Genomic DNA, 16,076 nt, shown 5'->3' on the forward strand with positions numbered 1-16,076 from the left:
CTGTGTATACAGCCCCTTATGTAAATGAACTTAATTGTTATTGGAATTAAGCCATAAGTGGTTAGAAAAAAATCTATTTTTCATTACTCCAATTCCAAAATTTATGTAGTCTCTGAGGAAAGGGGTTTGTGTTACATCTTTCCAGAACTTGCGTCAGATGTGGTAATCATTGCTTTGCTGTTTGTGCAGCTCTTCATTATTAATTAAAGTCTGAAACTTGTAACTGTGAAATAATAAGCATACAGTACCTTAAATCACTAAATGACAAATGACTACATTGAAAACTACCATACCATATATTTGAAAGGTTACTTAACAAATATCATGAACAACAGGAGTTAAACTGAAAAAAAGTATGAATATTACAAACTGAGTGAGTAGCAAAGTATTAAGTTATGGTAAGGTGTTGATTTACTATTACATAACTAATAAATGCTAAAATATAATTTCAACTTAAGTATGAAAATGTTACATCCTTGTCACATTTGATTCTAAAATCTTAACAGTATTATCTATGCCATTACTTCTATTTTACTTACTGCATGTTATGAACAGATCCACGATATGTCTTTTTCTTGTACGCTACAGAAGCCTCGGTGTAAGGCAGTATCAAGTCCACCTGATCAAAATACATATCTTTCACTAGTGGTGGAGATTTAGCCATTAATGTGTCCACTCCAAGATATGAAACCTGTGGACAATGTGTAGAGCTGAACACAGACACTGCAAAAAGAAGATTCTCATTTACAATAATACAATGAATGAATTGCTTCCTTCAGTATGTGTTTAAAATATGCACTCATATTTTTAAGATTGTACACACACTGAAGACTAAACATACGTTCAGAGAATTTCAGTACTGAAAGCTTCATTTCAAATTCATAATTAGATTTTTGGAAAGAAAAAAATATTTTGCTGTCACTAAAACATTTATTTTTAGAAGTAACACCTAGTAGTTTCCAAGCATTCTGTTTTTGTAACAATATTTTGAAACTGGAAGTGCTAACTGATCTTTCCATTTGAAGGTGGTATCCAGCAACCTCCAGTGCCATGAATTTAATGTAGTTCTATTGAATAACTGTCCATAGACGCATAAATATTTTGACAGGAAAGTCACTACACTTATTGTCTTGTATCGCCAGTATATGATAGAGAAATAACATAATTCTTTATCTGCAGAATAATGACTTCATCTTAGTTGGATAACCAAATGATCAAGTTGTGTTATTAAATGTTAATAAAATATTACTTGATATAATTTCATTGTCCTTGTTGGTGACTTGAACTAATATAAAACTCTTGACTTCCATTTTGATGAGTGTCACTCCCATCATGCTCTGGTGAAGTATTGAAACAGTGACTTGGTCATCTTTATACAGGTGAGGTGGTGGGATCGTCCATCCCATTTGTATGCCACAGTGTGGGTGGAAGTAGGGAAGAAACTGCACATGAGTCCCAGTATGGTCAGTTTGGCTCCGTACCATCTGAATGCCTCTAGTTGGCAGTGAGCATGGGCTTATTGTATGTCTTTGAATACCATCAGAAAATTTCCATGCTGCTGCTAGATTCAGCATGCAAGGAACTCATCAAGGTTGCGAAATCAGCTGTAATAAAGAAGAGTACTGCTCTTATGAGGAGCTCAGTCTTGTCACCAGTAATGATGAAACAACTACAACCTAAAGTGCCAGCACCTCCTCGCTTATAGGGGCTTCCAAAATTACACAAGGAAGAAGTGCCCTATGTACAATAGTAAACACTATCATATAGACTGTCTAAATATTTGGCAGAATTACTGTCGTCTTTAGTAAACACTGTGTCCATCATGTGGAGAACTTATACGAGATAACAAAATTGTTGAAAGATGTCCAACATGACAAAGGCCACCTCTGCTGGAGAGTTATAATCTAATGTCACTATTCAGCTAAATGACTCAGAGATTTTCTGGAATTCCTGGAGCAACAATTTGAGCCACACATGGTTAGACATTTTCAATGCACTCTGACCACCATGTGACATCATTGCAATGGAATTTCTTACAAGCAAGTGGATTCTGTGGCTTCGGGTCCCACATAGAACCAGAAATAGTCAATATATATTTATGCACAATTTTCAGAAAATTTCTATTGAGACTGTACATCTCAAACCTAACTGTTTTTATAGATGCACATATGACATCATCATAGTGTAGCCACATTGTAAGGAAGCCCTTGATAAATTTCTTGGACACATAAACTCGAATTGTGAGGATATAAAATTTGTCATAGAAGTATGGAAAGATTTGTTTTCCCCATTCCTTGATATTGCGTATGAAAGAAGTTAGATGGCTCATTAAGTGACTCTGAATAGAGGAATCTGACATAAGCAGATATGTATTTGTGTGATCTTAGGATCTCCTTGTGGGCAACAGATTGTACTGTTCTTGGGTGTCCAGCCAGGGTGCAGCTGTCATCGTAACACAATATTTCAGCAGCATACCTCATCAACTATTTCAGGTGATATTTGTAGAATAAATGTCTCCACTATATCCTGCCTCCTTTAGACTGTGATCGATCCCCATCCTTTCCCACATTACTCAGTTGCATGCTGCAGCAGGTGGAGTGGCCAAAAGCTGGCCATGAACCCTGGTTCCTCAGTGCTTCTGTAGCTGCCATTGTGAGTGGAAGCGGCTCTCAGCTGACACTGTGATTTTAGTTGGCTGAGCACTGGTTGCAAGCTCTGTGGCCACTGTCTACATTGATTAGTCCATCAGCCACTCATATTTCGACAGCCACCTTCAGAACACAGTCATAAAATGATGTGAACTGTCTTAGCACTTCTGTTTCTTTATACTTCATTGAGTTCACTGTAGCCATGTTATGTTCTACAACTGCAGATTTTGTTAGATACTTAATTTTGCTGTGTCTTCTGTGTTCCTTGCATCTTTCTTCAGTTGTCTGCACAGACTGGTCAAAGAATGCCTTACCACATTTACATAGAATATGGTAAACACCCAAATTACAGAGCCCCATGTCATATTTCACTGGACCTAATTGGCACACATTTCTGGAGGTGGATGGGAAATGCATTTGACATTATGTCAATTCTGCCAAGTTTGTTCAATAATTCACCATTGTATGGCAGATATGCTATTGTCTTATCCTCCTCATTGTGTTTTATTTGCTGGTCCCGTAACTTCTGCCTGAAGTCTTGTGCTATATGCATTTCATTTCAATACATCTTTAATGTGGTTGAGTTCCCTTTGTAGGCTTTATTCATTGAATACTGCATGAGCCCTGGGCACTAGTGTGTGTAGCACACCCTCCTGCTTTGAAGGATGATAGCAGCTGGCAGTGTGGGGATACAAACCAATGTAGATGGTTTTCCATTTAAACACTGTTGATATAACCATCTCAGACAGCAAGATGGAGTTACCACAACTGTCCAAAATCGATCCACACTTGCAGCCCTCACCACCGATGGTGATGCATGTGGCCACTATGAGATGAATGCCAGGCAATCATCGTATTACATAGTGGGATCATGTGGATGAGTCTGATATAAGTGGGGCTCTGCCAAGGAACAGCAGTTCTCTTTGGTGCTCTGTATGATCTGCATATTATGCCGGCTGCCTTGTGATAACAACTACCAGCTCAGACTTGGAATGCTCTTAGACTGTTTGATTCTGTACATCTAACTGTTTGTCTATCCAATAAATATGGAATAAAGAGTGTTCATAAGTGTAAACCGAAACAACTGTGTGCCAAAGTGCTGTCTGTTTTGTGCTTGACTAAGATGTCCAAAAAGAGGATTTCCACATTCTCTTCCATCATGAAGATAAATTTAATACTGAGGTGCAGAGAGCTCAGATGTTGAAGAACCTCCTGAAGTTTTTCACTTCCACATGGCCACCCCACAAATGTGTGATGAATATATCTGAAAGAGGGCATAGGTTTCAATGCAGCTGCTGGCAACACAATCAATTTGTTCATAATAGTCACTATTCAAGAGAAAGAATGTTGTCAGGACAAATTTGAAGAGATTAGTCAGTCAGGTTGAATTTCTTCCTGATCAACTTGAGGGAACAAAGGTATAGTTCTTGCAGTTGTTGAATGAAATGTATTTAGTTCCTGATCTGGTGCTAAAATTTATTGACATAGGGGCTTAATATTGCCATTTTGATTTTTTTGTTTTTCTAGCTGGGACATAGGTGTGCCTATGTTACTCACAATTTGATGTAGAGGAATATCTTGTCTGTGAATCTTCACTAGGCTGTTGATATTTCATGGTGGTACATCTCATCAATGAAGCTTTTGATGATTTCCCTCTGTTGGTCATATCTCCCATCAGTTTTCTGTATGCTGGATCCTCGAGTGGGTTGTACATTTTGTGGTTGTACACTGCAGGGGAAATAGTATAGTGGCATTTCTTTAGTCCTTGCATAGAATGACTATTTCAGGATCATTCTGTAGTTCCCAAATGGCAGCTCTTTTTGCTTTTGTGATGTCTGGCCTTGGCTGACTACCTCTAGTGAAGATGCTGCTTGTTTCCTGATGTATATCTTCCACATCATCACTGGGAAGGGTGGAAATCTGTACTTGATATAGCAGCCAGTGATGCTGTGAAGTTGAGCCCTTTTCCAAAATTGATCTTGCCTCATTATCAATATCTTTCCCTGTGAAGCCGGCCGCGGTGGTCTAGTGGTTCTAGGCGCTCAGTCCAGAACCGCGCGACTGCTACGGTCGCAGGTTCGAATCCTGCCTCGGGCATGGATGTGTGTGATGGCCTTAGGTTAGTTAGGTTTAAGTAGTTCTAAGTTCTAGGGGACTGATGACCACAGATGTTAAGTCCCATAGTGCTCACAGCCATTTGAACCATTTTTCCCTGTGAAGTTGATTACATTCATTGTTACTCTTCTTGTGACTGTTGCTCTCTTGCTGTCACGTGTTTGAACCTGGAGATTTGTTTGGTAGCACCACTGCTTCAAGATCAATCCACATGACTGCAAGAGACAGAGTCAATGCCCCACAAAGAATCAGGCAAGAGTAGACAAACTATCTCTAAGCGGACTATGAAAATTTGTTAGATGTTTAGTCCAGTCACTGATGTTTGTTCTGGGTCCTTTCCATTACTGTTGCCAAACTAGATCTTTTTATGATCCAGTCAATAGCCATGGTTTTTACATGATGGGCAATCCTCATGAATGTTGGTATTGTACTATGGTCATGGTATCTCACTGGGAAGGTGAGACAGCTGAGTAGATACCCTTTTGTGTCACAAAACCTATCCAACTTATACAGCATAGAGGAATTATATGTGTGTTAGTAAGGTTTCCCAATGAATCAATTGTTTGTACTGTTCTTGGCTGTCCAGCTGGGTACAGTCGTCTTCATAATACAATGTGTTGACTGCCTACCTTGCTGTGTTCTCCATGCCATATGTGTAGAATGAGTCTTCACTACCTGCAGCCACCTTTATACTGGGATTGCTCCACAGCCCTTCCCCCACTACCCAGTCACATACTGTGTCAGGTGGTGTGGTTGGGGGAGTGGATCACCCAAATCTGAGTGTGAAGCACAGTCTGTCAGTGCTTCTGTAGCCCCTGTTGAATGTGCAAGTGGCTCTCAGCTGATGCTGCCATTTTAGTTGGCCAAGTGCAGTGTCCTAAGCTTTAGTTATGTTGTAGCCACTGTCTCTGTTGATCGGCACATCAACCACTCATATTTCAACAGTCTTCTTCAGAACACAATCCAAAAATGATGAGGTCTGTCTTAAAACCCATGTTCATACTTAATTGAGTCGACAGTAGCCATGCATTGTTCTGCAACTACAGATTTTGTTAGTTGCTTAAGTTCACTGTGTCTTCTGTGTTTCTTGCATCAAAATATGTGGTTGCAAAACGTTGCATGGTTTCAGGGGACTTCATGAAGTATGAAGAAAGGGAGTGTTAAGACAAACCTTGTCATTTTGGGACTGTGTTCTAAAGGGGGCTATCGAAATACAAGTGGCGGATGGGCTGATCAACAGCGACAGTGGCTGCAGCCTAAGCAAAGCTTGGTACACAGTGCTCAGCCAACTAAAATCACAGCATCAGCTGAGTGCCACTTCTGCACCCAATGGGGGCTACAAAAGCAATGAGGGATCAGGATTCAGACCCAGATTTCAGCAATTCCCTCCTCCCACCACTCTACCCAATTCAATGTGTGAGTGGCTATTGGGCTATTGGAGGAAGGGGTGGGGAGTGATCACCATATAAAGGAGGCAGGATGTAGCAAAGACCCTCATTCTACAGGTATCACCTGAAGAAGACAGCAAGGTATGACGTCAAAATATCACATTACAAACACAGTTGCACCCAGCCTGACAACTGAGAACAGCACAAACAGTTGATGTGCTGGTAAAGCTTAAGATCACACATCAGATTCTACTATGGAGAGGAGATTTAGCAGAGGGAGTGTCTTCTCAGCTCTCTCACACTGCTAATGAGTTGCTGTCCTACAGGACAAGACCACCATTTGTGAGGATCACCTATCAAATAAAAACTGTGTGCTTCTCACTGGATCACAAGAACAGCTTGTCTGGCAGTAGTAAGGGGAAAGATCTGATATACATGTATGTGACTGGACCCAACATCTAAGGAATTATTCACACTCCACTTAGAGATGGCTTTTCTGCTGTTGCATAATTCTTTAGAGTGCATTGATGCTGTCTTTGGGGCTCAGGCAGTCAGATTTTGATGTAGTGCTGCTTCCTAACAAGCCTTTAAGTTTGAAAGCCTGACCAAAGGAGAGCAACAGCCCCAACAAGAGCAGAAACAGACCACAATAAACTTCATATGGAAAGAGGTTGACAACATAGCAAAATCAGCTCTGGAAAATGGACTCAACTTCGCACCAACACTGGCCACTATACTAGTTACTTATTTCATCACTGGTATAAAACAAATAATTTCCACCCTCCACAGTGATATGTCAGGAAACATATCACGCACTTACTAGACCCATTCCACTGGTTACGAACATCATGAAAGTGGAAAGAACTAGAGAATGATCCTGAAATAGTCATTCTATCAGCAGGTGAAGGAAATGCCACTGTACTAATTCTCCTGTCAGAGTACAACCGCAAAATGGAGAGCTTACTGGAAAATCCAGCATACAGAAAAGTGAAGGGGGACCCAACTAACAGATTAAAGGAAAAGACCATTGAGCTTCTACAGCAGTTCCTTCTGGAGGTAATTGTCAGGAAGCTTTGACCATGCTACAGCACCATCAAAGCTGAACAAGAAGTTCCTCTACATCCAATTGTGAACAACATAGATGCACCTACAGACCAGTTGGAAAAAAACATCTAGTGGCAATATTAAGCCCCTATGTCAGTAAATGTCTGCGCCAGATCAGGAACTTCACAGTAAATTTTATTCAACAGTTGCAAGAACTATGCCTTTATGGCCAGGACCTTGTGGTGGACCAAGCGAGGTGGCACAGTGGTTAGCACACTGAACTCGCATTCGGGAGGACGACAGTTCAATCCCGTCTCCAGCCATCCTGATTTAGGTTTTCCGTGATTTCCCTAAATCATTTCAGGCAAAAGCTGGGATGGTTCTTTTGAAAGGGCACGGCCAATTTCCTTCCCCATCCTTCCCTAACCCGAGCTTGTGCTCCGTCTCTAATGACCTCGTTGTCGACAGGACGTTAAAAAACACTAACCTAACCTAGTCTAACTTGTGGTGAGCTTTTATGTGGTCTCCCTCATCACCAGAACATGACTTGCTGATTCCCTCAAGTTAATCAAGCAGAAATTCAACCCAAGAAAAACTAATCTTTCTCTTCCATGGTGACTATTATGAACAAATGGATGGCACCACCTTGGGGAGCCCTCTGTCACCAATTCTGACAAGCTTTTTTTAATGGAAGATTCCAAATAGTAAGCCCTGAAAACAACTGCATAGAAACTATTCAGATATGTTGATGACTCATTTTTGGTGTGGCCACATGGGAGTGAAAAACTGCAAGAGTTTCTCAAACACCTGACCTCTCTGCACCTCAGTATTAAATTCACCATGGAGGTGGAAGAGAATGTTGAACTCCCCTTTTTTCTCTCTGGGCATTGTAGTTAAGCACAAAATGGACAGCACTGTGGGACACAGTGTGTACAGGAAAGCCACCCACACTGATTTGTATCTCCACGCTGCCAGCTGCCATCATACTTTACTGCCAGAGGGTTTGCTGTGTAGACTGGTACATGGGGCCCATGAAGTATTGTATGAAGAAAGCCTACCAAGGGACCCAGCACTCAGCCAACTAAAATCACAGGATTGCTTGAGTGCCACTTTCATGTGCAACGGGGCTACAAAAGCACTGAGGGGCTGAGGTTCTTAACCAGCTTTCAGCTATCCCATCCTTCCACCCATCCACCTCATGCAGTGTGAAATGAGTAGTGGGGTAAGGAGTGGAGAACAATCACTATATAAAGGTGGCAGTATGCAGTGAAGATGCTCATTCTACAGATATCACTTGAAGAAAACCCCAAGACACTCTATCAAAATATTGTGTTACGAAGATGACTGCACCTGTCTGGACACCCAAGAACAGTGCAAAAAGATCTGTATTAACACACATCTAGGTACTGCCACCCAATCCAGTATGGCATGGCCTTGAGAACTATTATTCAAAGGGAGAGGGCATAAATGTCCACAAAAAAATTTCCAGCAAACTGTAACACTTGAGGGAGATGTTATGAAGGAATGACTACAATGACACACAGATTATGAAGGCAATGTGAACAGCATTCAGGGTTGAAATAATACAGGAACACAGATGGAAACTGGTGTTTCTGCTATGTGTAGGACTTCTGACAGCCAAGACTGTGTGGCGCCGATGAGGTCAACACCAGCATCGATATGCTTTCATCCTTGGACTCTGAGCATCGTCTTTGGACTCTGAGCATTGTCTTTGGGCTGTTCCGCCATGTTCAGTTCTTTGTGAGCCTTCCATGTATTTAGGTGAATAAATGAACTACAGCTAAATGGGTGTTGTTTGGTGTAACCAACCCGATCCCCCCTCCCACTGGTGACCCCGAGTTGCAACATTTTCCGTTTTTGCCGTTTTACTGTGTCTGCGACCTCCGCGTTGGCTGTTTTTGTGTGTATTACATTGACACAGCATTCAAACAATGACTTCAGCCCAGCGCCTAATGCTGGATTTTGTGATCGACATGTATCGTGTTGCGGGCGATGTACACCCGCCAGGACTGCCTCTCACTCAATGGTACCACCGATTTCGCCAGATGTTTTCGAGCCTGCAGCAATAAGTGAGGTTAGGAGTGCGCATGACTCTGGCTATCAAACACCTTTGTTCCCACCACATGTGCCCTCCCTCAGCGACTGTGCAGTTACCTCTTACGGATCTCCATGCAGTGTGGGACCAATGCCGATTTCTGCAAATGCTTCGGCGGACAACCTACTACTGCAATCCGTGCAGTACCACGCGGATACCTGCCACTTGGCCGGAACTGCCTCATTCACTGGTCTACCTCCTCAGCATCCAAACATGCCCATGCCTGCCTCGGTTCAGCATCAGCACATGCCTTCCTACTTCGATACCTCGGCCTGCAACAGGATCAATAACTTGTTATCTGTGCCTGACCTCCACCTCCGTCCCACTGCTATGCCTCAGTGTTTTGTGCCATGAAATTCACCTTATCTGCACACCATTTTGAGCGGAGTGACTATGAACAGTGAATGTTCACACATTCTGTCCCACGTTCGACATCATTTCCTGCACTGTGCTTCTGGACAGCCCTCGCCTCTGCAGCCTCCCTGCAACACAGGTGGCCCCAGCTCTGATCATACACCAAGCTTTCTGTGGACTAATATGCATTCTCAAACTTTGAAATTTTTCTCACCTGACACCCCCGCACCGGCTCCAGTGAGCTTCCACTACCGTTCTTGGCACATCTCGGTGCCTCATCCACGTCGGTCTTCCGTGATGCATCAATCCAAACACACCCGCAACGTGTTGAGTTTCTGCAACTGCAATCAACACATTACGGTGTCTCACCCGTGTCGGCCTTCCACATTGCGACGGGTCATGCTCAACCACAATGTGTCACCTTCTCGCTGCCACCCGAACAGCCATCGTTGCCACATCCCCTGGAGGCACACTCTCCTGGAATACGACAGCAACAACAGATCGATTCAGGCAGTGCCCCAATGAACTCAACTCAACTTGGTCTTCCAAACATTCTACAACGCTTACTGATGCTGCTGCCATTTAATCCCGACAGAGCAACAACCTGGTTCAAAATTGTGGAAAAAGTGTTCAACCAATACAAACTCGACGCGTCAACCAGGTTTCTGTGCCTCATCACCCACCTGCATGACCAGGAGGACTTGATTGCTGACCTGGTCGATGCCCCAGACTCATCTACGCAGTACACTCTACCCAAAAAAACAGTTCTATGTCAGCTTGCATGCTCAACTGAGGCAGCAATACGGCAAGTGTTCCACGTCGAGCAATTAGGAAATGACAAACCTTCCTTGCTCTGGAGACGGCTACGTGCCCTGGTCAGTGCCGATCTATTCTCTGGCACAGCTCTCCTTGCCATCTCATCAGATAAACCATCTCCTCACGTCCGCTTTGCTCTGGCTCAAAGGTCTCCTGAACCTGTCGAGCAAAGAATGACAATTGCTGACAAGCTACATGATGCATCACTGCTCTATTTCACCAGCCCCTGCCTACCTGACAAGTCTCAGGTTCAGGCTCATCGCCCTGCGGCCAGACGCGGCTGGGGCCATACTGTGCCGACTGTTATGCTCGCTCCAGGAAGCAATAAACAAGCAACTGGGATGTCACCAGATCTGCCCATGGTCACGCCCCCTCCTGCAACTGAACCTGCTGTGGCCACCGAACCTCGGCCACTGCCACTGGCAACGAACTTTCTGCAGGAAATGCAACCGCACTACCCATACTGTTACTTCCACACATGGTTTGGTGAGCGTCATCGAACATCTGCCCTCATCATACTTCACTGCCAGCTGTGAATTCAACTAAACTACAATGTTCAGGTTCAACTTCCCACGTCGTCTCATTCCCCGCAAACTGCAAACTCGAGTGGACTTTTTTGGTGTGTGAAATTGACAAACCTATACTAGGCATTGACTTCTTGCGACACCAGAAACTTTCACCGTCCAAGACTCACTTCCCCTGTGCTCCGTCGAGCTCCTTCCCCCCACCCCCCGCCCCTACCCATGACACATCAGTCCGGGCTCATCTCATCCGTACATGCTCGTCTCTGTAGATGACATTACAAGAAGCCATGCACAAGTGCCTTGTAAGGCTTGAACATGTCGCAGGCCTATGCAAGGAAAACTTTGAGCTCTCCTTCCAAATCCGTGTAACACAGCTCCAGCTCTCCGATGCAGCAAAGGCATTACAGACACTACAGCAAGGACAAAGCAAGGTCAGTAAGCGTGCCGAATCTGCTTGCAATCCCAGCAATCAAGCCTCTGTGTGTTTACCTCCCACTATCCCTCACAACTGTGCTATCAAGACTGGCATAACGTGTACTGACAGTTCTGCAGGGCCACACCCTCCTAACACAGCAGCATTTGACACTCGGCCGGGCACAAGTGCACAAGCGTGACGAGCGTCACGTGTTCCCGAATTGACGGCTCCCACCCCACCCCTCCCGGACTGCACCTCAAACTATGCAACTTTAGCTCCTGCACGCCGCCATGCAACTGCCACTGACAACACAAACAGTGCACTCGCGCCAAGCATTTCGCCCTTGAAAGTGCTGCCACAGGCCGCGCCTTCGGACAATGGACTCACTAACGGCTCACGAGCTCTACTGAGCTCACCCGACCACGGTGCCACTGCTTCTGGCCTGCAGCCATCTTGTCATGTTGACTCCTGGGACACTTCGTCGCCTCAGCTCCCGTCGGATCCGCTGAGTGGCTCCGAACACCACGACTATGCCTCACCTGTCCCGCCCGCCACACATTCTAAACAAACCGCCTCCTGTGCCACCAGCAACATTTCTGTCGTCACCAATGGCATGGTTCACAAGATTTGCCTCATGCCAGGTCCCCCGATCTCCAGTAAACCACGTCGAATTTGTCCCGAGCGCCTCTCCGACCTTAAAAATCAGATTTCTGAACTACTAAGCTCCGGCGTCATTGAACCCTCTGCCAGTAGCTGGTCTACGCCCATACATATGACACCCAAGAAAGACGGGTCCTGGCACATGTGCAGAGACTACCGTTGACTAAATGCACGAACAATTATGGACACCTACCCCATACTCAACATTGCCGACTTTACCAGTTCCCTCGCAGGTGCGACCACGTTCTCTGTCATTGATTGCAAACGGGCCTACCACCAGATCCCTATGGCACCTGAGGACATCGAGAAGACAGCAAACACCACCCCAATCGGGTTATCTCAGTTTTGATTCATACCCTTCGGTCTGAAAAACGCAACCAAGACCTGGCAACACCTCATCAACGAAGTGCTATTCGACCTAAAATTCTGCTTTGCATATCTTGATGACATTCTTGTGTTCAGCTCCTCCATTGAGGACAACATTCGACATGTGCAAACTTTTATGAACACTCTCATGGCAGGAGGCATTGAGACCAACAAGGACAAATTGCAGCTACATCAACCCTCTGCCACTTTTCTTGGTTTTCAGGTCTCTGCCAATGGCATTTCACCTCCACCTGAGAAAGTACAAACAATACTATACCTACCCTGACCTTTGTCATTCAAAGAGCTCCGGCGCTTTCTGGGGACGGTTAATTATTATCGCCAACATCTAACTCGGGCTGCAGAGATTCAGGCTCCACTGACGGACGCCTTAGCAGGCACCAACACTTCTGGATCTCGGCCCATTCCATGGACCCCTGCTATGACTGACCCTTTCACTGCCCTCAAAAATCTTCTTGCCGAGGCCTGTACCATCGCGCATCCTCATCCCAATGCACAGCTTTTCATCACCACAGACGTGAGTGATACTACCATCGGCACTGTCCTTAGCCAGACAATTGATGGCCAAACTTCGCCTCTGCAGTTCTTCTCACACAAGCTCACCAATGCACAAAGGAAATATTCCGCATTTGACAGGGAGTTTCTCGCGGTCTACGAAGTGATTAGACATTTTAAGACTGACGTTGAGGGACGCCCTTTCTATGTTTTAATGGACCACAAACACCTGGCTGCGGCCATTACAATCCCGCCAGCTGACCCGCCTCCTCGCCACTTCAGATACATGGACTTCATATCTCGGTTCACCACCAATGTCAGGCACATAAAGGGTGCTGACAATATAGTTGCTGATTTACTTTCACTATTCGACGCCGTCCATTCGCTGTTAGACCTCTCTGAACTGCCTAACCGCCAACCCGCCGACGAGGAAACACAAAATCTGATTTCAGACTCTACACTACACTTTGTCCGCACCACCTTCCCTGGCATTTCTGGTGAGACCTGGTGCGACGACAGTATGGGCACGTTACACCCCCTTATCCCAACTATGCTCTGTCGAGTTGTCTTCAACGCATTGCATAATTTAGGCCACCCCAGTGTTCGTGCGTCTGCCCACCTCGTAGCAGAGTGCTTTGTGTGGAGAAATGTCGACAAGGACTGCCAGATGCTCCTGCGTCACGTGCCAATGCTGCAAAGTACACAAGCACACTTCACCCCCCGCCCCCCTCGGCGCGTTTTCGATCCCTCCTGGGCATTTCCAGCATATTCATATTGACATTGTTGGCCCTCTCTCCCCCTCTAATGGCTTTCGTTATGTTCTCTCATCCATCGACCGAACAACTCGCTGGGTCGGCCCTGTTCAACAGGATTTGTAACATTTGCGGCATCCAGCGCATCCATACCACAGCATATCACCCGCAAAGTAATGGGCTAGTCGAGCGCTGGCACTGCACTTTCAAGGCGGCTCTTCGATGCCACGACTCTCTATGGATGGAGGCCCTTCCCATTGTGCTACTTGGCATAGGCACAATAGCCGAGTTCATATATGGCCAGAAAATTGTTCTCCCTGCCGAACTTTGAGCCCTTCCGCTTCTCTCCCTCAGTCTGACTTACTTTCCTTTGTGGGCCACGTCAGACGCCACTTCATCAACCTCCATATCCCTCCGCCTGCCAGCCATTCCCACCCGAAGGTTCACGTCCCGAAATCTCTGCACAGTTTCGAGTATGTCATGCTCCAAGATGACACTGTCTGTGCTCCCCTCCCACTTCCATATACCGGCCCGTACCGGGTTCTCCGGCGCTCAGCCAGCACCTATGACATCCAGATGAAAGATTCAGCTGTTACAGTCTCTCTCAACAGCCTGCTCATGTCGAGCCTCCTTCTACCCCCCCTTCAGGCCATGACCATGCCACTCACTGTCGCGGCTCACGATGCTCTGACCACTCCCTCAACATCGGACTTACACACTCGATCATGTGACTTCCAGCTCTCCTTCGACCTCGCCCTCTACTCCAGTCTCACGCACTCCCTCGAGTGACCACATGCTCCCCACGTCGAGCTTACCTATGATCACGCCCTCACCACCAGGCCCTTCGCCAATCACTTTGACCTCTCCACCATCGCCTGCCTCACTGTGTCGAGGTTCCTCATGCTCCCCCATCTTGAACGTGCCCTCGCTTGAGGTGTTTGTGCCTGTCCCCCCAGACATAATCCATGACATCTCAATAATACTTCATGATTATACACTAACCGTCATGTGTTCCTCTTCAGCCAGTGATCATGACACAACCTCCACAATTCCCTGCCACCTGGTTAAATGTGTTCCCCTCCTGCCCGACGTTGACCTGGACATGCTTCATGTGTTCACCATGCCCACCGGAGACATCGTCGTCATTGCTCCGTTCCACCTGCAAACCGCCAGCCTACCTCTCGCCACACGACCAGCATGCCCAGTACGATGCCCGGCTCACTTCAACAACTTCCAGGTTCGGTGGCCGAACCTTCCTTCATGCCTTCTTTCATCACATCTACCCACACAGCTCCCCGATGACGCTGTCGAGCTGACTGTGGTCCAGCTCCCGCAGACCACCCGTGCCGACGCCTTAGTCACCCCCCCCCCCCCTCCCCGGCCTCAAGAGTACTCCGTACTGCGACTGAGGGGGGGCGGGGCTATGTGGCGCCGATGAGGTCGACACCAGCATCGATATGCATTCGTCTTTGGACTCTGAGCATCATCTTTGGACTCTGAGCGTTGTCTTTGGGCTGTTCCGCCATTTTCAGTTCTTTGTGAGGCTTCCATGTGTTTGGGGGAATAAATGAACTACTGCTAAATGGGTGTTATTTGCTGTAACCAATCCGAATCCCCCCCTCAACTGGAAGGATTTTGAAGAAATACAACATTACAAAGATTTTCTAAGCACTGCAAGAGATTGGAGATTGAGTTGACTTGGTGAAGGAGCAAGTGAGGTTGTGCACAACATAGCACACTATTCAGTGTAAATGATGGCTGCAGTACATCAGGTAGACACAACACTGTATTCTACAGCATTGCTTAAAGCACATCACATATATATGCCTCATGCAGGAAGCAAATTTGGAGATTGTGGGGGACAGTTTGGAAGATAATTGTAGGTTGATTATGATCTGGCTAGGGTGCTGTGCAAGACCAGAGGATTTTGGGACAGTATAATAGAGGAAATCATCAAAACTGAGACTAATTGTGGCCTCAGCCAGAGATGGTGGCTACTAATGGACCTCTGGTTGCGACCTGGTATTGGCCATAACATGCTTCAAGCAATCCTAGCTGAGAGACATTCAGATATCATGTGACCTGAAGCTTGACTAACTATGCCAGGACTTGAATGTGATCCTTCCACACTCCCATCTGCCCTGCGGCACTACCAGAGGGGAGGCCAGCCCACACCATGGTTTATTGAAAAGGACAAAAATGCTACTTCATCACTATACCAGAAGTTGATGGGACTGACACTCACTGAAATGTCATGCCATTCTTATGAACTCCCTCACTTGGAAAACCAAGAACTTTATATTGGTAAAATATTACTAACTGCTTGTAATGTATAGAATTCCTGTAGCTCTTACTATACAAAAAA

General features: G+C 45.7%; 1 protein-coding gene across 1 annotated transcript in view; it reads right to left on the reverse strand.

Annotated features, from left to right (window-relative positions):
* The window catches only part of LOC126248825 (uncharacterized), a 651,409-nt gene that overhangs the window by 111,624 nt on the left and 523,709 nt on the right, over positions 1-16,076 (reverse strand). The window contains exon 10 of the mRNA XM_049950238.1: positions 540-691. Coding sequence (XP_049806195.1) covers positions 540-691 — 152 coding nt within the window. The remainder of the gene's footprint in view (positions 1-539; positions 692-16,076) is intronic.

This window comes from Schistocerca nitens, chromosome 3 (genome assembly GCF_023898315.1).
Source record: "Schistocerca nitens isolate TAMUIC-IGC-003100 chromosome 3, iqSchNite1.1, whole genome shotgun sequence".
Classification (NCBI taxonomy): Eukaryota; Metazoa; Arthropoda; class Insecta; order Orthoptera; family Acrididae; genus Schistocerca; species Schistocerca nitens.